General features: G+C 42.0%; 2 protein-coding genes across 7 annotated transcripts in view; one reads left to right on the top strand and one right to left on the bottom strand.

Moving 5' to 3' along the window:
• Positions 1–9,194, top strand: part of LOC139575885 (tubby protein homolog) — a 106,252-nt gene extending 97,058 nt beyond the window's left edge. For all 3 annotated transcript variants that reach the window (XM_071401289.1, XM_071401287.1, XM_071401288.1), the window contains 6 exons: positions 875–1,066; positions 1,541–1,653; positions 4,775–4,889; positions 5,364–5,462; positions 5,581–5,752; positions 6,358–9,194. In XM_071401289.1, coding sequence (XP_071257390.1) covers positions 875–1,066; positions 1,541–1,653; positions 4,775–4,889; positions 5,364–5,462; positions 5,581–5,752; positions 6,358–6,491 — 825 coding nt within the window. In that variant the 3' untranslated portion in view covers positions 6,492–9,194. The remainder of the gene's footprint in view (positions 1–874; positions 1,067–1,540; positions 1,654–4,774; positions 4,890–5,363; positions 5,463–5,580; positions 5,753–6,357) is intronic.
• Positions 9,195–9,347: 153 nt separating this feature from the next.
• Positions 9,348–14,217, bottom strand: ric3a (RIC3 acetylcholine receptor chaperone a). Of its 4 annotated transcripts, none has more exons than XM_071401290.1 (6): positions 13,791–14,217; positions 12,964–13,199; positions 12,681–12,765; positions 11,781–11,874; positions 10,768–10,925; positions 9,348–10,552 (listed from the first exon to the last, which is right to left on the bottom strand). In XM_071401290.1, exons 1-6 carry the CDS (start codon positions 13,906–13,908, stop codon positions 9,876–9,878), a joined length of 1,368 nt encoding a protein of 455 aa, XP_071257391.1. In that variant the 5' UTR covers positions 13,909–14,217; the 3' UTR covers positions 9,348–9,875. The 4 variants fall into 4 exon arrangements, with proteins under 4 accessions (XP_071257391.1, XP_071257394.1, XP_071257393.1 ...); XM_071401293.1 differs by having other exon boundaries at positions 10,768–10,922; XM_071401292.1 differs by having other exon boundaries at positions 11,781–11,871.
• Positions 14,218–27,213: the final 12,996 nt, after the last annotated feature.

Below are 27,213 nucleotides of genomic sequence, written 5' to 3'. Positions count from 1 at the left end.
AGTTTTACCCAATGGAAATGGGAGTTTTTTCCCTGGATCTCAGAACCTAAGCAGTCTCATGAATCCATCTGAGAGGGGAAATTGGAACTTTTGTATATCAAACTGCCTCTCTGAATCATGTCCTTGCTGAACTCTTTGGTAGCTGAATATAATATTCCGGTTGGCATGGCTTTCAATCATGCAGATGACATACCCTGGCCCTTTGGCCCCCTGGCAGTTTTGAAATGCTATTTAATATACCCCCCTGAAAAGACAAATGACAGTCCACTAAGTCTTAGGTTAGCTCTGGTATTTCTGACTTGTCATCATCTGTCATATGCCGAAATAACTGCTGATTTATTATTTGTATGAATATTTTAAACCTGCAGGAAATGTGGTGTGAGAACATGCTATTTTTCTTTGCTGTTTCCTCTCCTGCCATCTGACTCAGAGGTAGAGCTAGTCAGAGGAGGCGGTGGGCTGTGTAGTCTCCTGTGGTTCGAGGAGGTTGAGGGGAAGTGACTCCTTAGTGTACTGTGGGCTTTAGAGAGGCACCTGACATCAGGAGTGACATTAGAAGCTACCCTGAGCACCTGACCATGTCACCAAGCTGCTGAGACACAGTCTGTCTGTTACTACAAGTTTGGTTGTTAATCATGTCTCCTCGCTGCCTGGTCCTTCCATGTGGATCTAACCCCCTGTTGAAACCCAGATGGTGTCTACACAGCCTCATGGTTTTAAACACAACGTGCTAATGTAGTTTCAGTCCCCAATGGATGTTTTATAATAACCATTACCGTTTTATAATGGAAGGGAAGCAGAACAGCCGAAGGTCCGGTAATCTGATGTTTTGAACGGGGTGTGGGCTGATGGGCCGTCTATCTCTGTCCATCAGGAGGCAGCCTCAGCGTCCACCCCTCCCGTCAGTGAGCCTGCCATCGACGTGGACGACCTGGAGGAGTTCACCCTGAGACCAGCCCCTCAGGGGATCACAGTGAAGTGCAGGATCACCAGAGACAAGAAGGGCATGGACCGAGGCATGTACCCTACCTACTACCTCCACCTGGAGAGGGAGGATGGGAAGAAGGTGAGTGTGGAGCAGAAGGATAAATACTTATCACACTGACAGAACGCAAAGTGTGACCCTTTAGGGCAGGGCTGTTCAATGTCGGTCCTGGATGGCCAAAAAACGACTGATTTTCATCCTCTCCTTCTAATAAGGGACTGATTATAGACCTAGGACACCAGGTGAGTGCAAAACAAAAACCAGAAGTGTTTCTGCCCTCCAGGACCAGAATTGAACAGCACTGCTTTAGGGCCACCATCCATCCTGACAGTACATGGCCCTCTGCCTATGAACAAAAACTACAAAAACTACACTATGAATTAGCACGACCAATCATCCGTGACAGGCTGTGAAAGGAGTCCATGCTTTGATTGTTTAGTGGAGCTGGTTAGATGAGGCTAATTTAGATGTTGCAGGCTCATGTCCCAGGGCTTATTGATGATGGTGTTGTTTCTGATGAAGTTGCTTTGCTAATTGGATTTGTTCTTGCCATAGGTGTTCCTGTTAGCTGGACGGAAGAGAAAGAAGAGCAAAACATCTAATTACCTCATCTCCATCGATCCCACTGATCTGTCTCGAGGGGGGGAGAGTTTCATCGGGAAGCTGAGGTGAGTGAGTCTGCTGCTGTTTCTTCTGACCACGTGGCTGCAGCTACCATTTTCACAATAAAGAGCCCATCGTTATGGGAAATCCAGATTACCTTCCAAGAAACTGTGGAAGATGGTTGTTTCTCTTTCAGACTGTAGGCCTATGGGCAGAGGTATTACAACAATGTAGAGTAGAGCAAGCTACTGAGTGCATGCTCATACTTATTTGTCAATTCCATGGGATTCTCTAACCTTAAATATATTATGCATGAAGGACGTTTGCCTTTTTGGAGTAGCTGAATGAATGTGCTGTTTGATATATGCTGTAATGAATTGGGGGCTATGCAGGCCCACACCTGGCTGCTCTCTTGGAGAAGACAAAGTAATTGGATTCATTACTTCCGTTTGAGCGCTCATTGTTGGGATGAGGAAGCAACACCTGCGTGTTGGCAGCCAGGGGGCCAGGGTCGATTAAAACAAGGACAGAGAGACCCTGTGGGCACACTGGAGAGGGGAGAGGGGCACTGCTGCAGCCTACACACCCTGGCAGACACTTCCTATAAGGATATGTGGGTGGGTCTGCACTGACTACAGTATGTCTACAGTGGTTTGTGAAAGTTTTCACCCCCCTTGGCACTTTTCCTATTTTGCTGCCTTACAACCTGGAATGAAAATGGATTTGGGGAGGGTTTGTATCATTTGATTTACACAACATGCCTACCACTTTGAAGATGCAAAATATGTTTTATTGTAAGACAAACAAGAAATAAGACCAAAAAAACAGAAAACTTGAGCGTGCATAACTATTCACCCCCCCAAAGTGAATACTTTGTAGAGCCACCTTTGCAGCAATTACAGCTGCCAAGTCTCTTGGGGTATGTCTCTATAAGCTTGGCACATCTAGCCACTGGGTTCTTTGCCCATTCTTCAAGGCAAAACTGCTCCAGCTCCTTCAAGTTGGATGGGTTCCTGCTGGTGTCCACAATCTTTAAGTCATACCACATATTCTCAATTGGATTGAGGTCTGGGCTTTGACTAGGCCATTCCAAGACATTTAAATGTTTCCCCTTAAACCACTCGAGTGTTGCTTTAGCAGTATGCTTAGGGTCATTGTCCTGCTGGAAGGTGAACCTCCGTTCCAGTCTCAAATCTCTGGAAGACTGAAACAGGTTTCCCTCAAGAATTTCCCTGTATTTAGCGCCATCCATCATTCCGTCAATTCTGACCAGTTTCCCAGTCCCTGCCGATGAAAAACATTCCCCCAGCATGATGCTGCCACCACCATGCTTCACTGTGGGGATAGTGTTCTTGGGGTGATGGGAGGTGTTGGGTTTGCACCAGACAGCATTTTCCTTGATGGCCAAAATTTTTGTCTCATCTGACTCAATTTTAGTCTCATCTGACCAGAGTACCTACTTCCATATGTTTGGGGAATCTCCCACATGCCTTTTGGCGAACACCAAACGTGATTGCTTATTTTTTTCTGAACACTCTAACAGTCTAACAGGTGCTTCTAACAGGTATTGACTCAGGGGTGTGAATATTTGTGTAAATTAGATATTTCTGTATTTTATTTTCAAAACATTTGCAAAGAAATCTGAAAACATTTTTACTTTGACATCATGGGGTATTGTGTGTAGATGGGTGAGAAAGAAAAAAAAAACACAACAAAATATGGAGTAAGTAAAGGGGTATGAATACGTACTTTCTGTGACCAGATTTCACTGTGGGGGCTTATGTCAAATTTAACAGATTTTTTTTCTAATGAGCTCTTTTTATGCCCATTCAGGATCGTTCACACGCTCTTAAGAATTAGCCCCACCCATCTCTTTTCACAGAATTCACATGTAAACTCATGGCCAGCAACCGTCAGCATGGTTGACCCTCCATTATCTCAACCAATCATGACTAGCAAGGACGGATCCTGTCATTCTTATTTTTTTATTTAACCTTTATTTAACTAGGCAAGTCAGTTAAGAACAAATTCAATATAGCTCAGGGCTTTCTCCATAATCAAACATTTTTATTCATATTTACGGATCCTGTACAAGTTTGTGATTAAGGCACATGAAAGTTCACATGTTCAAGAAGGCATTTGTACACAAAAACTCAACAAATGTTTTAAAACGGCCCTGCTGTGAAGTAGGAACTAGCCTCAAATGCCCCCGATCCTGTAACCAGTCACATATTGTCTGGGCCTGCTCACTGTCTGCGTTAGTATAGAATAGTGCCGGGGCTCCAGGCTTTGATTTCCAGGCAGGCAGTGACATCAGCGCTCCTTAGAGATAGCATCAGCTCTGCCACAGCACAGTGGCTCCACAGAGAGAGCCCCCCAGGTAGTCTAATCAAACATGGCCTGGCCACGCTCTTCATTAATCTGGTGTACTGGCTGCTTCTGCTGGTCGATAGGCTACGCTCCCCTCCACGCCTCTTGTCCCTCTCGCTCCTCACGCCTCTATCATCACAGTAACACTTGACTGATGGAGAGCTGGATTGAGATGAGCAGCTGACCTTTCACCTGCCACTTGTGAGAGTCATGGACAAGCCGCACAAATGAGCTCCTGACTTTTCAATTGACCTTTAAGAGCCGTCCAATCCGCCATTAGGGGCTCCAGTTGTGATTGAGGTAAAGGGATTAACAGAGATATGAGCCATTATTCAACCTAGCTGTGCAGACATCTCATCTAACCCTCTCCAACTGTTTATAGCCATACAATTATTTATTTTGACAGCTAATAACTAAATAATGCTGTTTTAAGTCATAAATTCAATGGCAATAGTATAAATACCATGATAGCATGTACTGTAAGATATGATAAATACTAATTGTAATTTGAAATAATGAGATGGTGACTTTTGAATGACTGGTAAACGGCTGAGTCATTAAAGACAATGATGATGATGTAAACCATTTACATTGATTGCGCATCATGGCCTGGATACAAATGTATTGTTTTCTTAAGGTTGATTAGCAGAGCCTTTTTCCTGCTCATTGAGTCTGATGGTAGGATAGGCTCCAGGAGGTGGCTGATTAGGGATAATGGCCACTGCCTTCATCTGTCTCAATGGCTCCTTGTCCCTTTAGTATGGCATACTCTCCCAGTCCCTCCGTAATCCTCAGTTTGTTTTCTCTTCTCTACAGGTCCAACCTCATGGGGACCAAGTTTACAGTGTATGACAGTGGACAGAACCCTGGGAAGACAACCTCCAGCCTAGAGGCTACTATCCTGCGGCAGGAGCTGGCAGCTGTCTGCTATGTGAGTCCTCCTGTTGTCTATTACCCAGATACAAACAGGCAAACATTGAGCTACTCTCAGGCCCATAGATAATTAACGTTGCCTTAGTCTGGGGAAGACATGGACGTGTTAGACACAAATAAGAGAGGAGAGGCAAGCAAGGTCAAATCCATCCAGAGACCGCACACAGAGCACTACTCTCAGGCATTAGGACCAGCCCCCGTAGCCCCTTAATAACAGTGCCTTCATCTGGGGAGACATCGGTGTGTCAGACACAAATAATAGCAAATAAAAGATAAGAGGCAAACCTGGATGAATTCATACAATATCATGGGGTTAGTAGGCAAAGGCACAGAGCATTAGTGTTGGAACATGGGGACACCTAGTGCTCACATTTAAATGGCAACGGTTTTGAACTGATACATTATCAACGAGGACTCATACTGTGGTTGACAGACTGGACCATAATATAAGTCCATTATACTTGTTTTTCAGGAAACCAATGTTTTAGGGTTCAAAGGACCTCGGAAAATGAGTGTCATCATTCCTGGAATGAACATGGACCATGAGAGAGTTGCCATCTGCCCACGGAATGTAAGTCAACAAAAATATTCCTCAATGTAGGAAGATTATGTTAGGGACTGGTGGTGTGGTTTCAGTTGGTTGCCTTGAGTAATGGTTCACCTGTCTGTGACTTATCCTTTCACCTCAGGACCATGAGTCTTTGTTGGCGCGGTGGCAGAACAAGAGCACAGAAAGCGTGATCGAGCTTCACAACAAGACCCCTGTGTGGAACGACGACACACAGTCCTACGTTCTCAACTTCCACGGCAGAGTCACTCAGGCCTCAGTCAAGAATTTCCAGATCATCCACGACAATGACCGTGAGCTCTCCAGATTCTTACTGCCTCCATGTCAAATACTTTGTGCATCCTATTCCCTAATCAGATGAAAAAGTGGTGCACTATATAGGGCAGGGATGGGCAACCGGCGGCGTGGCCCCCCTTTTGAAGGCCCTCTGATCAGTCTTTTTCTACAGTCAATGGCAATGTGTAGAGTAAAAAGGATCTATTTTGTGGCCCCCACCACCATCGAAGTTGTCCATCCCTGATATAGGGAATAGGGTGCCATTTGGTATGCAGACAAAGTACAGAGCACAGTGCAAGGATAGCAGCAGGCCTGTGTGTATTAACACACATACTAATCTCTCATGTTATCCTATATTTATGTCATTCTCTGAATCTGGCATACCGGAGGGTTTTTATTCTCCATATTTTTACTTATTCAAGAAATATCTTTTCACTCCCTTCTTTTAAAGTGATAGTTTTAAGGTCTGCACCTGCTTTAACATCTGCTAATCTGTGTACGTCAAATAAATCAAATAAACTTTTGTTTGAGTAATGATAGTTTATATTGTTTTATGTAACTAAAAACCCACATTTATCAAGTTCTCACTTCTTTGTTTTCTGTTTCTTCCTAACCCCTTTAGCGGACTACATTGTGATGCAGTTTGGGCGGGTTGCGGAGGATGTATTCACCATGGACTATAACTACCCTATGTGTGCCCTCCAAGCCTTCGCCATTGCTCTCTCCAGCTTTGACAGCAAGCTGGCCTGTGAGTAGCAGCCATCCTCTCTCCTTTCCCTCCTGAGAAGCTACCTGCCCCTAACTGAAGGCCTACTCATGGGCCTCCATTAGTCCATCAGTCCCCTCACCAAGGGCTACAGTTAATCCCGGGTCACCATGGGGACCCAACACTGTCCAAGAATCCCCCCTGGAATTTGCTTAAGCCGAGGATGGTGTGGCGGCACAAACTGTCTGCAAGTGTGTCTGTGAGTGTGTGTATGTGTTCTGGTGCTCCTTAGGAACCTTTCCAGTCTCTATTCTGGATAAGGATATGTCAATCAGTGGACAGGACAAGCACAAAGACTAATCCACTCTTGCATCTTAAGGCTCATTTTAATAGATCATGTTTTAAATTAAATATGTAACAATGAATCCTGTTACTTTATGTATCCGTTGTGGAATTCTAACATTTATTTAATCATTAATTACTTTTCAATGAATAACATTTATTTCAACAACAAAAAAACGAACAACTGTTCATCTTCATGTTGAAGGAGTTTCATCGTAGTAATTAACATGCCACCTTTAACTTATTCAATATTGGACTGGAAACCATTGGGTTACAAATTAGAACCCATTCAAGATTGAAAACGTAATTCAAAAGATAAAGCTTCTAACAAATAACACTTTAACTTCATAACTGTCACTAATATTACTCATTTGAACATCACATAACATAATTCACATCCATGTATGTGTTTATATTGTTATTTATGTATTTATACATATCCATGACACAGGTAACTGCCAAAATAAAGGAAACACCAACATAAAGCGTCTTAATAAGGGGTTGGATCACCACGAGCTGCCAGAACAGCTTCAAACCACCTTGATATAGATTCTACAAGTATCTGGAACTATATTGGAGGGATGCGACACCATTCTTCCACGAGACATTCCATAATTTTATGTTTTGTTTATGGTGGTAGAAAACGCTCTCTGTCTCAGGCGCGTTCTCCAGAATCTCCCATAAGTGTTCAATTGGGTTGAGATCTGGTTGACTGAGACATACACCCTTTTAAACCCACTATGCTCCTTTGAGACCCCTCTTTCAGATAAACTGAGATCTCTTCTTCTAGCCATGGTAGCCAAAATAATGGGTAACTGGGCATTTTATACATGACCCTAAGAATGATGGTATGTTAATTGCTTAATTAACTGAGGAACCAAACCTGTGTGGAAGCACCTGATTTCAATATACTTTGTATCCCTAATATACTCAAGTGTTTTCTTTATTCTGGCAGTTACCTGTATGTTGTTCTTAAGTGTGTCAATATCCTTAGTTTACACTCATTGAATCTTTGTTTTTGAGCCTGAAGCACACAACTTGATTGAAGGGAATATCTGTCATACCTACACAGAGGATAAAAACAGATAGTTAATCAATTGGACATGAACAGACCAGGTCAAGTCAAGGGCATGACACACAGCCTGTGCATCTTGTAAAACATCATATCACACGATCAAGTATGAGAATGTATAGGATGGTGCACTTTAACGATGTTTACAGTGTATGTGAAATAGCTGTACATATTGTGCCTTTGGAGAAAAAAAATCACATTTTATGCTTTATCAGATGTTCTTCTCTCTCTGAGACGGGACTTTGTAATGCACCTGACCTGTCTGCGCCTTCTTTGTTCTGCCTGCTTCATCTCCCACCCTCTACTAGAAAAACACTTATTGAGGTGACGGGATTTGGTCCCTTTTCTATTTGGTTATATCTGATTATGTAATTTTCAGATTATGAAGTCACTAAAGTCAGGTTTTTTTATATGCCCCTACTGTAAATTCTCAACTCCCTGAATAAAATATAATTTACTAATTTGTCCCCAGGAATCTTAACAAATTATATTCAGAAATATAATGTACAGAATCTTGTATTGGCACAAGACCATGGGGATTTTGGTTTGCAGATGCACTCATATCTTCATCTGACATTATCAGATGAAGGTTATCAGTTCATACGTTATCAGAAACCAAACCCCTCAGATATGGCAAGGATAGTAGCAGGCCTACGTGTATTATCACACATACTAATCTCTCATGTTATCCTATATTGATATCATTCTCTATGAATCTGGCATTCCAGAGGATTTTTATTCTCCATATTTTTAGTTATTCAATAATTATCTTTAGTCACTTCTTAAAAATAAAACCTCTGACTTTATTGAACAGATAGAAAGAGAGGATGACAGTGGGGAAAGATAGAGAGGTTGTGTCAAAGGGCAGTAGGCTGGATTCAAACCTATGCTGATAATGTAGAAATGTGCTTGAGGCTACGGCATAACCACCTGGCCACTGTCTACATTTCTTGAGAGGCAAAACGCTTTCACAAAATATATGAAACTATTTTATATTTTATGGATATTAAGTGTAAAATGAAGGCAAACAACAATCTCTGATGAGGCAGCTCAATGCAAGTTATGAAAAAGGGTCTACTTTAATCAACCATGATATTCCTGTTTCTTAGTAATGTGTTCTAACTCTTATGAATTATTAGGCAAACTGCTGAGATCCTTGCAGACAAAAATACTGTGCTTTTCATATCAAGTTTCTTTGTGTCCAAGAAACAAGGCCCTTTCATTCTATGAGTGTGTATAGTATTGGTTCAATGTAATGTAAAATGTGTACATTGTTCAATATACAGTGTTTGTAAACACAGTTCTGATTATGAAAAAAATAAAACTCCAATGAGTCAAACCTGTCATTAGTCAAACAAGTCACATGCACCCACAGCACTCTGACTGAACCCCTGAGATGTGTATGAAGTGATGATATGGTCATAGAAGGACAGTGTCCGAGGACAGTGGTATGGTAGTACAGTGTATTCAACAGGAAAACAGGAGACTCAGATCCAACTCATGGACAATTCATTTTTTATTACGGATACATTCTGGGCTTAATAGTTGCTGGTTTGAATTTTTATATTACCTTTTAATAGAATGTCCACTTTTAATAAATTTGAGATACAAAAGCTGGACTTTAAATTAGTAAACAGAGGTAGATTATTCATGTGGGTCCCTGCTCTCTCTGTTTACAATCTATCCCAGAGGATACCAGGGTCTCTACAATGCTTGACTGCCATATTGGAATAAGGTTGGAGTCAGATAGTTTGATGTCTGTCATCAAAGGACATGGTGAATTGTAGGTAAATGGTTTTCTTTAAAGCAGCATGAATATTAGGGTATTAGGTAGTCTAGATAGGATCACACAATTCACCCAGTGAGCAGCATCTTGTCTTGGGACGCAAGGAGACAGGATAGAAAACGGGGATTTGCATAAGGAGAGGTACATTCTTGGGAATATTCAAAACATTCAGTAAGGTCAAAGGGCTAGGGAGGCTAGTTTAGGATGAGCTAGTTTCCTTATTGACTCTGACCACTATGTCTCTCTCCTGTTCCTCATCCTGAGAAAACTCCCAATCCCCAGCTCACCAGCCATATCTGGTGGGGTGAAGCTGTCTGTCTCTTCAGACTGAGACAGTAGAATGTACTCTTCTTCTTCCATCTCTTCTTCTGCTTCTGCCTCTGGATTGCTACAGACGTCACAACTAAAACTGAGAGCCTCGGCCTCCATCAGTGGGTCTTCTTCATCAGCTACTTCTTCCTCTGTCTCATCCACTTGCTCCTCTTCTTCCTTCTCTTCTTCAACTTCCTCCTCCTCTTCTTCAACTTCCTCCTCCTCTTCCTCCTCATCCTCTTCTTCCCTCTCCTCTTTCACCTCTTCATACCTATATTCGTAGACCGTATCCTGCTTAGGGTAGTGAAACACATCTTTGTGGTCGCTGAATCTGATTTGCTTTTTTACTCTGCTGGGACTACTACCCTTTTCTTCCTTCCAACCTTCAGGAGGTGGGGGCAGGCAGAGCTGCAGCTCCTCTTCCTTCGCATCATCTTCTACGTCATCCTCCTCCTCATCCACCACCTCCTCAGCCAGGGCCTCAGCAGTGGGTATCTCTGAGTCAGCAGCAGGCTCCTCCAGGATGCTGATGGGGTCATAACTGCCGCTGCGTCTGCCACCGGGCTCCTCATACTGGGGGTAGGTCTCCTCAGGGTAGCCTGGCGAGAGAGACAAACATGGAATGACAGGGACACTCTACCAGAGGGGACAATCATAATATCAACTGTCTCAGACAGTCTTACTTACCTTTTCCACTTAACCTATGTCATAGTTCTACAGAAGTACAGTAAATAATACTCAAAGCCTCATGTGAATATTATTTTCTGTGTGGTGAGTGACCGAGAGTAGCCTACCTGCTGTGTTGTTAACCTACCCTCCCAGTCAGCTGTGTAGGGCACCATCTCAGCCTCCATCTCAGGTGTGGCCCCCTCCATCAGTCGTACCTCCTGCATCACCCGGCTGATCTTACTCAGCTTCCGCAGTAACTTCTCCTCCTGCTTGGATGCTCTTCTAACCTTGCTGCTAGTCCTGCTGCACGCCACCAGAGAGCAGCAGAGAGGGGAAAGAAAAGGGGCCTCAATTAATACCAATGCGGTCCTTCTCCCATTCATACCACAGTGCTTTCATTCTGATCAATCGTTATCTATAGCCTGGAGATTATTCATTTCCACTTTGCTCATGATAACATTTTATGCCTTCCTGCAACACTTTCACAGATTACAAATGGTATGTCAAACACATTTTAATGGAATAGCTAAACACTGCCTCTAGGATGAGCAATATTAAAAAGTTATTGTGAAGAGGTGAAAAATGGCATGCAGAAATTAGTAATAGAGAGAAGTTAATAGCTGAGATTTGTCCTGAAAGGAGATATGTCTCAAAGTATTGGAAATCTACTCCAGTATTGGATGAAAATGAAGAGAGACACTAATTGCATGTTATTGATCTAATATACCCCTTTATTAAGAAAGATCAGAGTGAATATTGTTATCTGTTATTGGAGATCGAAAATTCACCTTCCATGGATGGTGGCCCCAATCTCTGTGTTAAACAGGAGGCTTTTAAATGTACATGCTTTCCTTCAAGTTGCATCAAATCTACAATGAAGTACAATCTTCATGAAGTACAAAATATACACTTGCATGGTGGGTAAGGATGCGAACCAATAAAGATTGTCATGTTTTAACGGTTGGATCCGGACAAAAAAAATGAAATGGCACATGAGCAAAGGAATACCTGAATATGGGAGAGTTAATCAAAGAATATGCCCTTTCATTTTTATGTGGCGTCCACCCTGATTTATCCCTGAAATTGAGTAATTTCTTTGGCTTTTCTTAGATCTGGGCTGTGAGAAGTGGTGTGTAAATGGAACTATGGGCCGTTTACCTGTCAGGAGTGCTGCTCCTTCTGGAGACGATCCTCTCCATCACCCTCTCTGTCTCCAGCAGCTTCTCCTGAAGCTGGGTCAGTTCATCATCTGCTGGGAGGGAAACATGGCAGTCAGGGATGTAAAGAGCAAACTCATGCATGCACGCGCACACACCGTATCTAGAGTTGCTTTCCAATGTTGCAGAAAGCCTTGAGATTCAACATTCACTCTGCCCGTTCGGTACTACACATCCAATACTCAGTATTCATTTGAATCAACCATTGTGACTCAATGTTTCTTAATTATGGAAGGTGAGAGTGGCATTGACACATAGAAGGACATGAATAGATTTCTATGCTGTCCCTGTCACATTGTCCCCCACCCCTACCCCCTTGGCATTCATTTGATGAATGGAGCTAAACCTCTTAGTGCTGATCCAAAATACATGCAGTTAATTGGTATTAGACACTGCTGGGCTGAAACAACATTACTTCTCATTGCTAATCCAGGTCTAACAAAGGCAGGGAACAAAGCTCCCTGTGAATTGGACAGGATCCTAATCTACCTTATCCCAGAGTTGCTTAAATTGGAGCTACTGATACATTCTGCAGGGGCCCTGACAAATGGAACGATCAAAACAATGAGGAAGTTGATTGAAAATAAGCCCTCAAAGTCATGAAAGAGGTGACTGTTAGAGAGGAGCTCATTTGTCAGATGACACATTTCTCCTCGCAGGGTGTGCTATATCCTGCATTAGTCTTTCATCAGGGTGAATCATCACAGACTGTAGAACCTAAATGGTGTGTGTGTTAGGGAGGTCAGGACTCTTATCAACTGCACTATGAGATAAAAGGCACATCATATACATCATCGTGTCATTCACAATGGCTATTAATGATGTGATGCGGTCTACTTACTCCTCTTCTTCTGCCAAGCTTCAGATGAGATTGTAGGAAATCGGCATACCAGTTTAGTACTTTTTCCTTTAGGCCTAGTTGTCATCTGTGAATACAGCAATGCATTTATGGTATGCACACCTTGTAATGTACTGGATGCACTGGACTCCTAGCTAGTATAGGTATTACATGGATGCTGTTAAAAACTGTAATACAGTCTACATCCCTGCCTGCATGTATGATAACACCCCTTCTAAATAGTTTGTCTATCCATTTGACTGAGCGTGGACATTGTGCAGCTTACCTTGAATATGATGAAGAGGATGTAGAGTAGGATTCCAAATCCGTAGATGGGAATGGCCTGGCTGATCAGATTGGATTTAGTGGCTCCTCGGATCTGAAGTGTGCCCATGCCTTTGACTTTAGCCAGGACCTCAGGGCTGTGGGGCCCAGAGTCATGACTCCCCTCCATCCACTGTCCGAGGCCCTCCTCTGGCATCTGTAGGCGATGTATCATGGGAGGATAATACCCAGGACCAACTAGGAATGAGAGCAGAGAGCACTGATCAACACACTAGGAAGAAGCCTGCAGCGTTCAATGGTATGCAAGTGGAATATTGCTCAGTATAGATGTTTGATATGAATGATGGATTAATCAATTTACTGAACACAACACTGAACCCAGTACACCTCTGACAGATATAATAGGGGTGAAAGATACAGTATAATATATTATGGAGAGATGGTCACAATGAAGAACAGGAAAAACAACAAGACATGACAAATTACAATGACTTTATTTGAGTGGTGTGGGAGTTCATAAAACTGGCAAGGGTAATGAGGAGTAGAACACAGAGGATAACCTTCTAGACTAAATATATGCATACACCCTGATGATGATAACAAAATTGTAGGCTATAATAACTTGCAGTTGTAGGCTATTGGTAAAAAGCATAGACATATGAAATGCTGTATTCGATAGTTACATGCAGTTACGTATTATACATTATCTAGCTTTGCTGGCAGGTTTGCAGATGGCTAGAACGATACGCAAAATATGGAATTATCTTCCAAGCATCAAAGCCGAGCCGCACATCAACATCAGAACGGATCAGTGATAAGCTGCCTTACCCTCGGGCTGCCCTACATCCGTCTTCCCTCTCGGTAAAAGCATTTTGGGAAGGAATAACGAAACACAAAGGACAGAGCAGGAAATCAGAGTAACCTTCTGCAGAGTAGTCATCGACATTTTGTCACAGATCAACTGTCCCAGAGATATTAGAGAAAGTAGTATCTCTGGCTGTACATTAAGCCTCTGGTCGTCACTAGTTACCACAACCACAAAGTCATAATTATGGCTACACCCCGCCCATTTCTAAAAATGTTCTTCTTAAAATCTGATTTTAAACCTAACCTTAACTACATTGCTAACCTTACGCCTCACCGTAAATGTAGCCCAAAAAGCGAATTTTTACGATATAGTCCATTTTGACTCTGTGGCTGTGGTAACTAGTGGAAACACCAAACCTCCTGCATCCTTCCTGATTTTACAGCTCGACGGAAGTGACCTGTTTTTGTTTTGGCTTTTTGATTGGTGTATTTTAATGCAGTTTACAGTAGTCATGCCTAGAAGGCATCCATCTTTTGTCAAATTAACGTCAGATTTTACATTTCGTAGCAGGTTAGGAAAATTTACGCAGCAGGTTAAGATTAGGAAAAGGGTTAGTTAAAATGCTAATAATATATACTTTTGACGTTCATTTGACAAATACTGGATTCTATCTAGCAAGACCTGCTTGCAGTCTCATCCACGAGTCATCATCCGCGGTCCAACAAAGTAGGCCCTACCGTGTAATTCTCAAGATATCCATCAGATGGCAGTGCAGGTTTAGCTATTGGAAAGGACCGCTGCCGCTACCTCGCTCTCCATCCAAGATGCGTCACGAATTGAGGAGCAAATACAATTGGTCAGATTTATGCAACTCATTTACCATTCACATGATGTTTTGATTTGTATTCGAAACGTGATTGGTCCATGAACCCACAGGAGGCAATTTGAAATGTATAAAAGCATCCTTCATTTTCTTGATCTGTAATCTAATTATAATGTAGGCTGATCAATGTGGGATGAGCAATAGGAGGACAGGCTCATTATAATGGCTGTTTTTAGACTCAATCAGGCAATGCAATTTTGCCCCTTGCCCTTTAGTGTAATACTTTTTGAATCACTTCAGTATGATAAAACAACCTGTATGTCGAAACTTTTGCAGTTTTGACCACAGCCCTTGCTTGTGGTGGTGGGTCCATGCTATAAGGAATCCTTGGGACGTCCCTACCCCATTGAAATGTACATTTGAAATGGTTAGGCCGGCCAGGCCTGGGCAACTCCAGTCCTCGGGGGCCTGATTGGTGTCACACTTTTGCCCCAACCCCAGCTAACACACCCGATTCCAATAATCAACTAATCATGATCTTCAGTTAAAAATGCAATTAGTTTAAATCAGGTCTGTTTGCTAGAGATGGGGGAAAAGTGTGACACCAATCAGGCCCCCGAGGACTGGAATTACCCAGGCCTGCCGGGTTAGGGTTTAGGGCAAGGACGTCACACGGATCCCAGATAGCACTGACCGTCTCAGCTATTGGCAATTGTAATCAAGAGCGAGGTCAGTTACCCTGAGTAGAAAGATGGCGGTTTCTGTTAGGTCTGTAAATTCCATTTACCATGGCATAGGCTAGGCGGTACAGGGAGGATGGTCGAGCGTCCTATTATATTTTGAATTCAGAGCAGTAGGCCAGATTGTAAACATTTATGACAAGTCACCCAACAAAATACTTACCCTACTCTAAACTTTACAGATATAGTTCCATATGGTTGATATTTCACATAGGCCTACAGTATCAGTCCTTCAGGAATATTGACAAAGGTCTCCCTGAGACAATGTTAGTCTAATCTCATTACCAAAGTTAGCCTACAGTAATTGTGTTCATTGTGCAATTATAATTTCCCAGGATGATTTATTTTATGTGATAGTTTTGTAGCCTGCGTAGGTGAAGCTAGCAGAGTTTAGTCCACTAAGGCTAGTGTCCAATATACCTTGGTTAGGGCCCACTCACTTTGTTTTATGAGTGTGAATGTATAGTTTAGCCACATGAGGTCTGTACATAGATTTATTAAAGCAATTACATTTTCCCTGAAAGGTGACATTTTGAGAAGGCATGCAAAGAAAGAAAACAATGTGGCTGTTGCAGTAATATCACTCTGAAGGTTGCCACCCTGTCTCTCACAGCAGTCTGTCATTGATCTCAGGCAGGCCGCATCAAAATACCTCCTCCAATGTGGTTTGGGAACACAAAGTAATCCTTGAACTTCACACTTAGATTATAAACATAAAACACTCAGATCAAGCCCCCGTTAGTGTGAACTGCATGGCCAGCATGGAATCAATGTACAGGAGCTCTCACAAGCATCTTTTGCTTACCTTTATTCAAGATATTATAATTTTACAATGTGCCGTTAAAGTCAAACCTTTATAGATCTTATAGGTCTTACCAATATTCGTGTTGAAATGAAATTAAGTGAAAACTGCCACCAGTGTACATTATTTGCCATGCACCCACCATAATCTTTTAATCCTGGGAAACAAATATGCATTTGTGTACCGTCTCTTGGAGGAATGGATTATGTGTAGATTATCAGTGCCAACCAGCATATGATTTGAACAGAGATTACAGATGGTTAATACGGCAGATAGCGAACGATATGCTGAGAGTTTTTGGCACCACACACTTACTTCAAAGTACTGTGGATGTGCTATAGCACATAGCATTTAACAATATCTGGGTATTAGGGATTTCGTTCATTGTGATTCTTGGCATTAAATTGTGGGTATTTTGAAGAAAAGAGAGTTTAATTTTACCACTGTCACCCTCCCCCCATTTCACTTTTATTTTCCTATTATTCGAGTCAACTCAACTGTGAATTGGCTCAAAATGTATTTCCATATTTCCCATAATTGTAGTGTTGTTAAAATAAAACTTTGATGGTTCTCATGGAAACGCATAAGTACACATCACGCTGTGCAATTACTCAAAAAAATAAAACCTGCTAATGTCAGAGTGGTGAAAATATCACAGTGTACTCTCATTTCCAAAATCCAACTGGGAAGTATTACATTTTGAATTCGACCACATGCATGCTCACAGACACATGGAGAAGCCATCATGAGGAATGAAATACTAAGGTCTGTGGGTACATTTTGGACAGTGTCTTTGGTAATTTGCCTCTAGTTTGGACGATGCCATGCAGGAGGTATGTGTGAGAGTATGGCCAATTCACACTGCAGTGTGGCACATTGGTAATACTAGGCACTCTGCCTTTATCTGTTTACTGCACCTCTCTCTTATCAAGTCTTTAATTACTTAATTATTCTTCATTAGGCTCAATTAAAATACAATAGACTCGCTGCAGCAAAAATCTGGCAATTGCTGCTCCCTCTCAGCAGTGTACAGTACAAAGCACAACAGAGGGAGGCTGCCATGCTTGCCCTTCTATATGTACTTGGAAAAATGAGTTTTTCATATTCCTTAGATGAAAGTCCTGGGTTCTCTTATTGTTATATTAACAGCAAAATGTAACACTGACTCTTATGAAATGTTCATGCTCCTCTACGTCTTGTGAGCAATAGATTCACATGGCAATCAACACACCTTCACCAAACAAAATTGCTTTCAGAAATGGAAATTGTTTTCTTTCTCTATATTCATGCAAGTGATTTGGTGTGCAATGTCACCTTACTCAGTGGTAGCGCATAGCGGGCCCAGGTTCACGTCAAGTTCTTTTCCCTCCCCCTCTCTCTGCCTCTGTCTAAATCAGTCAATTTATTTCCAAATTGCAAGTTGAGTGTAGGAGCAAGGGTTTTTTCAGTGGTGGCGAAATATTAAATCAATGCACTCCTATATAAGGAGAAGGTTTAATTTTTTATTTGATATTGATGGGGATGAACCTGGCTTTGAGTGTCATGAAGGACACACGGTTACAAATCCCAGGCCTTTATATTCATAGAACAAAGACAGTTGTGAAATGTGAATGAGGTGGATTAATGGAGTCGAAGGAGGATGCTGTGCTGTACAGCTAGGACAGTCCTTGAGTGGCTCTTGTGCTGCTGTTGTCAGACTTTATTTATTAGCATCACAAGAAGGACAGTTGCCACAATGCTTTGAATAATCCACTGGTAACAAATGATCATGGGATCAAATTTAAATGTGTGCTACCTTTATTATTATCCTCACCCAAAACATACAGAAGTCATTTATTTTATTTAACCTTTATTTTAACAGGAAGTTCTCTTTCACAGATGAGCCCTGTGAAAGAGAACATCAATACACATCAAATATTGGTGGACACATAGAGATAGAACAACTGTTATCTATGGATGGGCATTAGTGGCCATTGCCAGCTATGACAGCAAGTGTGGTGATGATGATGATGAAGTAGGCCTTTTGTGCTGTTTCAGAGCTTGCATATGTGTCTGCTGGTTAGCTTTCAAGAGTTGTTTACACCGTAATCAGACCTGCAGCAGAGTTGTACAAGTGGTGAGACCCAACTCACTGGATGAGAGTCTACTATACAGCATCTCCACCCAGACTTTAAAGACAAAGGGAAGGCTAGCTTCTTATTCATCAACACATTCAGATAAACGTTCATTATTGGGAAAGAAACCAGGTCAGAAACAAAAAACAAATCCACATATCACATTCTAAAAACATTTTTTGTTAGGCTACATCTGGATGCTGCAATTGTAACATCTGCTGTGACAAAAATAGTAATTTAGTATTTTTGCATTTCCATGACTGAAATCCTGGGGAACTAAAACAAGCTGTGTTTTATTCTGTTCTGTTTGTTCCACAGAGAGAGAGAGAGGATAATTACAACCGCTTGGCCTATCGTTTTAAAGGTAAGCCATGGCTGATCGTCTTTTCACAGAGGGAATGAACAATTGATTAGCTTTGTTTGACATATAGAGCTACTCAGCTGTGAACTGTATCTGTGTCTTCCCCTTTGATTGTGTTAGCCCTGTGCTGGGCTCCAGAGGGGCGCGCCACCAGGGTGGAGCCGCCGCTGAAGTTCACCTGATACAACTTTGATCTTCACCAGCGGGGGTGGAGATGATTTTATTTAAGGTGTCTCAGCATCTCCGTGGCATTGCGCTGTGTGAGGTACACAGTGAAATTGCAGGTTTATTTGCGCTATGCTGGATGTGTGCCCTTTCTCGCAAGTGCACACACACACACACACACACACACACACACACACACACACACACACACACACACACACACACACACACACACACACACACACACACACACACACACACACACACACACACACACACACACACACACACACACACACACACACACACACACACACACACACACACACACACACACACACTAAACACACACACACACTAAACACAAACACACAGATCATTGAACCCACCTTGGATCTGTTCCATCAGGGTTTTGCCCACAGCTCAGTGTGCCCACCCTTTGGCTGGAGAAACATGCCTGCAGGTACCTCTATCAGTACTGGAAGGCCTCAGGGCTAATGCAGCACAGGTAATATACAGTCTTTGTCTATATGTTCACTCATCCTCTCTGTCTGTCTGATTCCAGGACTCCCTCTGCCATGTTGGTGACATGGTGAGTGCTGAAGCTGTGCAGCTGCTGGGCTAGGAGCCTGCTGGACATAGTGAGGAGAGGAGAGTCTTTGTTATGGATGACCACAGACTGCTCTCATTTATCACCTATATACTGTTATACTATATGTGGCCCTTAAAGCGTCTCAACCAGCTGAAATAGGCCGACTCAAAGGAATACAGTGTCTCAAAGCTTAGACTTTCTGTTATACAGTAGGCTCATATAATATACTGTAGCTCTGCTGGTCATTTTCTGTTGTGATGCCACTTGGTAAATGATATGCATTCTTTGCTGTCGCATTCATGAAGAAGACGATGTTGATGCCATTTACATTAAAATACTTTCTGTCTGGCATCAACATAGAAACTAAAACAAAGAATAAGAGACAACATACATTCTCTCTGGTAATTACATGAATCACATACTGTGTGTATTCTGATTCACTGTATATTCAGCTATGTTTATTATTGGGATTACGAAAGCATCTTTCTGTTGGAGCTTAAAGAACTCATGATGTTTCATTTCCAGTCAACAATATGCTAGTTTTGTCTTATCAGTATGGAAATATGGCAAATCGGCTGAATAGTATGTTGGGTACATTGATATACTGTATTGTATGTGTAATCAAACACTTTGAGTGTTTGTGTTAGTCTCAGATAAGATACCACTGTTGAAATATGACAAACAGGTCCAAACATTACAGAGCATGTTTTGTCGTTTCCTAATAGATGTTTTTATCTCTTTATATCAGATAATAGAGAACATTTATACCATGCACTACAAGGACCTGCAGAATGGAAGCTGGCATTTTGGTGAGTGTTCCGGTGCCTCCTATTTTTTAACCACTCTCTCTCTCCCTGACTGTGGGGTTCAAATGTTTACATGGTTTGTATTGTCTGCATGGCAAGCATTTTACCACAGAAAATTAGGAAACAGTTCGTCGCACTTCTGGTCCATCTGAATACTCCATTTAAAGTAGTCGCTAGGCGGATAAACAGCAGAATGTCTCCCCTGTGTGTGCATGGCACCTTGAATGCCCTTAACCACTACTAATAGGAGATAATGATTAGTGCTCTGCGAAAAAGAGAGATTATTTTTGAATTCTTAACAAGTTAACTTTGTAGTGGAGGCACTTTATCCCTGAGGACAAACACCCTAAATTTTTGCAAAATATAATTAAGCCGAGGCATCTTTAAATGTCATTGCAGCCTGTGCCATGTTTCAAATTGTTCTGCATCAACAGAATTTAACGAGATGGCTAAGGAATCCATTTCCTGCAAGCATGTGATAAGCTACACATACAGTGGAACACTTTCATTGATTGCCAAAATAAAGCATTTTGTATGCAAATGGCGGAATGGAGTGGCTAAGCTGATTCAGCCTCATGGACACCAAATAATGGCCTTTACGATTAATACTTTCGCATGCTATCCATTGAAAATTTCATCTCCTATTTAATGGCTCTAAAACATCATTTACACATGCCCAAAAAAGAGGAAAAAATGTGTTGTGTTCCAATGGATTAATATGAAAGCCAACAAACAAATAAAAAGCTGAAGCTCCCTCCATCCCCCCTCTTATATTGGTCCCTTTCCCGTCGTCTCATGCTCCTGCACATTTTGGATTAACTGATAGTCTTTGAACATGAAGGAAGGTCTTCTCACCCCCAGGGGGTGGGGTGTTGAGGGGGAGAGCACTGCAGGACTGGAGCCTAGCGCTGCATTGTGTCTATGTAATATGCTTGTCTTGGACTTGTAAACACGGTTCTTTTGTTGTGGTGATACAACCTACATCCACCTTCCCTGCTTCAGGTTTTTGTTTAATGAGACTCACAGGTCTGTACAGATAAAGGCCATGCAGGAGTTCTCACAGGGCAGTGCAAAGTAACGGTAATACTTGTCAAGATGACTCAATAAAGCAGTCCAATGGAAGCCCTTTAGCAGCTGGTTGATGGCCGTGTAGTAGTACCCAACACACCACTTGTCTTCCATTAGTAAATATCTGTGGGGCTCGCTGTTGAACTGCCTGGCCCCATCACTATGCCTGTTGCGTCATGAACGGAGGCTTTTCTAAATGACCACTAAGACCTGTCTCTTGAACAACCTGAACTCTGTGAGAGTACATTTGAATGGATGTACCAGGCTTTTATCTCTGGGCTTGGCCTGTGTCTGATGCACTCCCTCAGTCCAAAGCCTCTCCTCTGTTCTGCTCTGTTGTTCAGCCCTCTCTCTGTACAAACATGGTTCTGACGTTTAGAGGTTATATATCCACCAAGCAGGGCTTTGACCAGTCTAATGTCAGGTATTTAGATGAGAAGGCAGCATTTGATTCATATCTGTGATTAAAACTGGGACATATATTGAACCTATGATGTGAAAGGAAAGCACTTAACCTCTCATGAACAACAGAGGAGGTGCTGGGTTGTAGCTAGGTCGATGGCGCAGTAGTGTAGCTTTATATTAGGCTGTGCAGAGTAAGTTCAGTTAATCTTAGCATTGAATATGGTGTGAGGCAAAGCTAAACTGAAGGTAAAGTAATGTTTCTGACAAGCCACATAATGGATGCATTTAGCTTGTTTGGTCCCCCTTTAAGCCCTGAGACCTGTGTGTAGTTCAGTCAGCTTCCTGGTCATGTGTCTGTGGATCCATACTCCATTCTTCTGGAGAGGGAATAGGACATCTATGGTATGTTGAGTGTGGTATTTAATGGTGAGTGAAAGGGGTTTGACAGGCTGTCCCAACTGTTTGTATTTTTTGTTTATAATCATGTTTGGTAGGTTTACTAGTGAGGATGGCAATAAGCTGTCCACTGGGGAGGATGTACAGGAGTGACAACTGTAACAGCTAGCAGTAGATGATCCATGAAACCACTATCATTTGACGGTCATTTCATGCAGGTCTTTTCACCATTCTCCATCCCACTCCTTCTCCTTAGAACCTTGGCTGGGACTGACTGTGAAAGTATGGACAGTTAAGCTATTCATGTCAACGTATGAATAAAGGGCTTTCCTATCTTTTCACACTCAGTTCCAGGTGACCTTCAACAGAGTATCCTTTAACCTCCATATTCAATATGTGTATTGATAGGTTTTCACAGAGCAGAGGTCCATTTATGCTTTCAAAAGCCATGCTTTCAGCTCTGTATGCTCCATTTCTATGGATTCTGTAACGTACAGATGGACAAGACCAGGAGATGAAGCTATGACTATCATGACTAACTTTGTTCTGTCAAGGTAATGTTTCATGGTCATTGGTATCAATGGAATGTTTTCTACTTTGTATTTATCAGTTTCATTGAGGTCCCCACCGGCAGGGTATAATACAAGATCTCAAGGTAGGCTCCCTCCCCCTCTAGTGCAGCCAATAGCGTGTTCTCTGCAACACCTTGTCCAATATCCCCCTTCTTCCATTTTGCACTTTCGTCCTTCCTCAACTCAAACTGGCGTTCTCGGGATACAAACCCCGAGTCGCATCGAGTCAAGGGCAGCAGCAAAAGTGTTGACAGCAGCGTTTGAGGTAAATGAGAGAGCTGAGCCCCTCCACAGAGGTGAGGATGCTGGGGAGGGGAGGCTGGTGAGAGGGACTGTGATGATAGAACTGACCTCCTGATCGGGAGCATCCACAGGGCCTGGAGAGAGAATCCCCTCTCTGCTGCCCAGGCTGGAATTTTGTGCTTGAGAAGTGTTTAACTTTCTCAAATCCCAATTGCATTCAGCAGGGGGGTCCTCTTTCTCTTTGCCCACAGGTTTAGTGGCTGCCCTTGTGCCTGCCGTCTGCCCTGAGGTGGGGGTGTGGGAGGATCGATAGCATGGCAGCTCCACTGTCAGACAGAGGTGAAGTTAAGCCAGGACAGAGAGAAGGGGAGAGATAGAAGAGGCTCCTAAAGATATCTGAGTAGGTATTATCCATGACACCTAGGCTCTCAAGCTTTCAACCTTTAAACACATGATCTAGGATAACCTCTGGTTGCTGAGATCCATAGGCCTGCTGTTGCACATTCAGTACTGTGGTCTGTTGACTTCCACAGCTTCAAAGGCAATTGCTTTGTATTCTACTGTTAGATATCTGTTGAGAGGCTCTATCATTGGTCTCCAACGCCAATGTTGATTCCTCATACTGTTTCATATCATTCTGTTTTAAGTTGCCTGGGCAAGACTGTGAAGGGAAATCTCCTGTAAGTCCCCCATGGCCAGCCCAACAGTCAGACATCTTTCATGTGCTGATGAAGCTAAAGCAACATTTTTACCACCGACTAAAAGATAATGCGATTTGAGATAATCTCCCTGTTCTCTCAGAATGGTGTCAGTAAACAGACATGTCTAGAACAAACGTGGCAGCTTTAATCTCAGCAAAAATCCATCAAGTCTTTACCTCAACCAGAGAAAGAAACACATTCCATTCGTTTTTATGTTGCGCCTTTTTTTTCAGTGAGGCAAGACCCTGCATGGGATTGGAGAGGATGACTTTCAAAGGTTGACATTTAACAGTTGTAGACGTAATGATGAATACAGGAGATGGAATAAGCTAATGGAAAATGACACCGTCATGGTTCATATTTTGAATCAAGCTATGTTAATCCACAGTGTTGTGGAAAATATTGATAAAAAAGAAATACTGAGCAAGAAACACCACTTCCCCTTTGACTGTCAGTAAAATAAGATTGCTTGAGCTGATTTTATTCCTCTAAAAATGTGAGATCCTGAAAACCCTCAGTGGCTTGTTTTCCTCTCTGTGAGAGAGATATCCTACCAAAAGCTATGTACTGTATATATCATGGCCTTAATAATGTCCCCACAGTGACAACCTGGCTTTTAATCTATATGTCTGCATTAATTATACTTGGCTTTACCATAGTCTTTGACCTTACCATTTCCTAGCCAAGTGTGTATGCATGAGTGATTTGGTCTCAATCTGCTCTCTGATGAGACGCTGGCTGAAGCCGTATGCCAGTGAAAATGGCTTGAAGTAATCTGAATCTTTGAGGAGCTTAATAAGTGAGAGCAAAGCCAGGGTCCTGGCAAGTTCACAGAACCTCTGTGACACTAAGAGAAGCTTAATCAAAGATTGGTTACCCGCCTCCAGTTTTTGGTGGCGTGACTGAAGATTCCATGATTGAGCCCCTTTTTTTGAAGTTGGAGATAGGATCATAAAGATTACTTTTTCTTGCTCCAGCATGGAGGATCTCTCCTCGTTTTACTCAATATGCAAGGAGTATCAAAAAAGAAATGGTTATATAAGATACACTGATGAAATATACACCGGCTGTACTGCAGGGACTTTTGGGGGAGCTGGCTTTCATGTACTCATCATGTGTAGTTCGCCACTGTGTGGATATATATAGGAACAGGATGCCATACCTGGGAAAGAGCCAATGTAGTAAAGCACATGTGTTTGTTAGGCTACAGAACGGATTTACTTCTGTATCATGTCCCCTAATATTTTGAATGGGCTTGACGATTATATTATAACATTAGTGAAAACACAGATATATAAAATTAGATTTTGGTTTTTGGATTAATTTACTTCTGCTTGATGCAGAAGTTTTTGCGCTGAAGACCATTCAAAAAGCCTACAAAACTACAAGGCTACTTCCTGGATAATGAGATGAATTGCATACCTATTGACTTCACAAGAAGAACAATGGTAGATCATTAAGGGTATTTTGTACAGTAGGTGTAATGCAGCACAGTATGTGTACAAACTGCTGCCCAAACTGAGTCAGAGTCTATAAATTGAATTGAATTGGTTTGTGTACTGTATCTATGAGTTCTAAGCAGCTGTAGCCTATGCCTGGTTTGACTCAGTTTGAATATTTGATTTCAAGTTTTATCCCTACATAAAGCATAAAGAATAATAACCTTCTATTGGAATGGAATGTGACAGGCTGAAAAGTGTCCTGTTCATTTGGCTATGAATTGTTTGAAAAGGAGCATAACAAAACCAAGAAGCTAAAGACTGTTCTGCTCTCTATGGCTGGACAGCTCCCTTCTCAGCCCCCTGAACATGTTGAATAAAAAAAACATTGGACTCATAGCAGAAGGAAATGGCAGGCACTGTGCTGCTGTTTGTCGAGATGAAACCCGCTCTCTTCCGGGATGGCCGAGAGTTTAGCCTTGATGCATTTTACACCGGACCTAGCCCTTCGTTGACAACTTATCTGTGACCTGTAGAGAGAGCAGGAACGACTGCGGTGAAAATCAATCTTCGCCTCTCCTTTCGCCTTGAATACCAGCAGAGCAAACAAACATGCCTAAACAATACGATATATACCACATATCAATTACACTAAACGCCTCAGTATCTATACTTCACTGTCCCAGACACACACCGGTTACAAGGCACACACGCTGCTGTAAGACGATAATGGCGCTGCATTGTTCCTCGCCATCTGGAGGACTGATAAGGCCTGGCTGTGCATAGTTGATAATAAGAACCGGCAGAGGGAAAACTGAGTGTTAAACATTTCTTTGGCCCATGAAAAAGGTTCCATTAAGTCCACTGACCCCAATTGAATATTAATGAGCTAATTAACAGATTTATTGTTCTACGCAATTTCTGGAGGGGCAATTTTTTTCAAGTGCTATTATTTTTTCTAATTATTTTCTGCACTTTGTATAATTGAATCTTTGTAGCTGCCAGCATCCTGTGCGTGCCTTGGCAACGAGGAAAAGCATTTGGCATGTTTTTTTCTCCTTTCATTTCAACTTTGTAAACAGAGAAAAACTAAACAATGTTTTTTTTTATGGCAATTTGTTTGTTAATATGATTTCCCCCCTCCTTTATCAACAGAGCTGAACCCAAATGTTTCATTTTAAAGCGTTCCTATACAGCATGTATTTTTAGATTTTAGGTTTTATTAAAAATCATGTATATTTTTGGGGGAGAAAGGGTGAGGCATGTTGCAGGTGTTGGTTACAAAACAGCAATCAACTGGGTTCCAGGTGGTTGCATTACATGGAGGACTTGACAAAGGTTTAAATGGCCAGTGACAGCTGGGGCTGATAGATAGTATAATCAGCTGATGAAGAGGATACACACTGAATGGACAGACCACTGAATAGTGCAGCTAGGCTACTGTGATAGATGAGGATGTTAAGGTAACCTTGAAAGGACTGAATGCAATTTATAATGGGTTTGATAAATCTATAGGATAAACAAGGGAATGCAGCTTTCAGTTCAGCTTTAGGCTAAGTGTTTCTGAATTGTTGTTGTATTACATGATCACTTGGCTATATAGGCAGGCACAGTGTAACTACAGTGCACCTTGTTATATAATACAATACCTACACAGGCCTATAATTATTGACTATCATTGCATTAGTAAGCACATTCACATTAATTGTGCCAACAACTCTCTACATACTGTACTGCAGTTTAAAGTGGTATTCTATTTATTCCACAGTATATGATCATTGCATTGGGATATTAATGTGGTGATGGTGTTAAGACACACTTTGATATATGGTAGCTGGGACATCCTTGTCGTGTACCTTTACTGCTCACTGTATTAAAGCACGGAGTCAAGAACTATTGGGCCCTAAGAGACCGCCTGCCAATCCAACTGTAGCTCAGTTTTACACTCGGAACAAGCCTCCCACCTTGCCAGTGAAGCAAGCAATGAATAAATTGCATAAGGAATATGTATTTGGGATAACTTGCTGTAGTGTACATCATATCTGTGCTGTAGCCTTGACAGGAGCCAAAATATTCCCAAACATCAAGTTCAGAGCCATGCTAGACTAGTCTCCTGGTAATGTACTTACTCCTCATCAGCCATGCAGTAATCTGAGGCATTTTAGAGGGGGAACTTGTCAATGTACAGTGCGAACTTAGTCTTTGAATCGTAAATA

Source organism: Salvelinus alpinus, chromosome 5 (assembly GCF_045679555.1).
Source record: "Salvelinus alpinus chromosome 5, SLU_Salpinus.1, whole genome shotgun sequence".
In the NCBI taxonomy this organism is placed as follows: Eukaryota; Metazoa; Chordata; class Actinopteri; order Salmoniformes; family Salmonidae; genus Salvelinus; species Salvelinus alpinus.
The sequence above is the reverse complement of the archived record's forward strand: the minus strand, read 5'-3'. Positions and strand labels throughout refer to the sequence as shown.

Bases quoted from the DNA above. Each gene is read 5' to 3' on its own strand.
- ric3a (XM_071401290.1), bottom strand. From the start codon at position 13,908: ATGTCGATGACTACTCTGCAGAAGGTTACTCTGATTTCCTGCTCTGTC. The intron at 12,766-12,963 runs GTAAGCTGCACA...CTGTATTCACAG, and splicing joins TCCTCTTCATCATATTCAAG to ATGACAACTAGGCCTAAAGG. The intron at 10,553-10,767 runs GTAGGTTAACAA...CTCTCTCGCCAG, and splicing joins CTACACAGCTGACTGGGAGG to GCTACCCTGAGGAGACCTAC.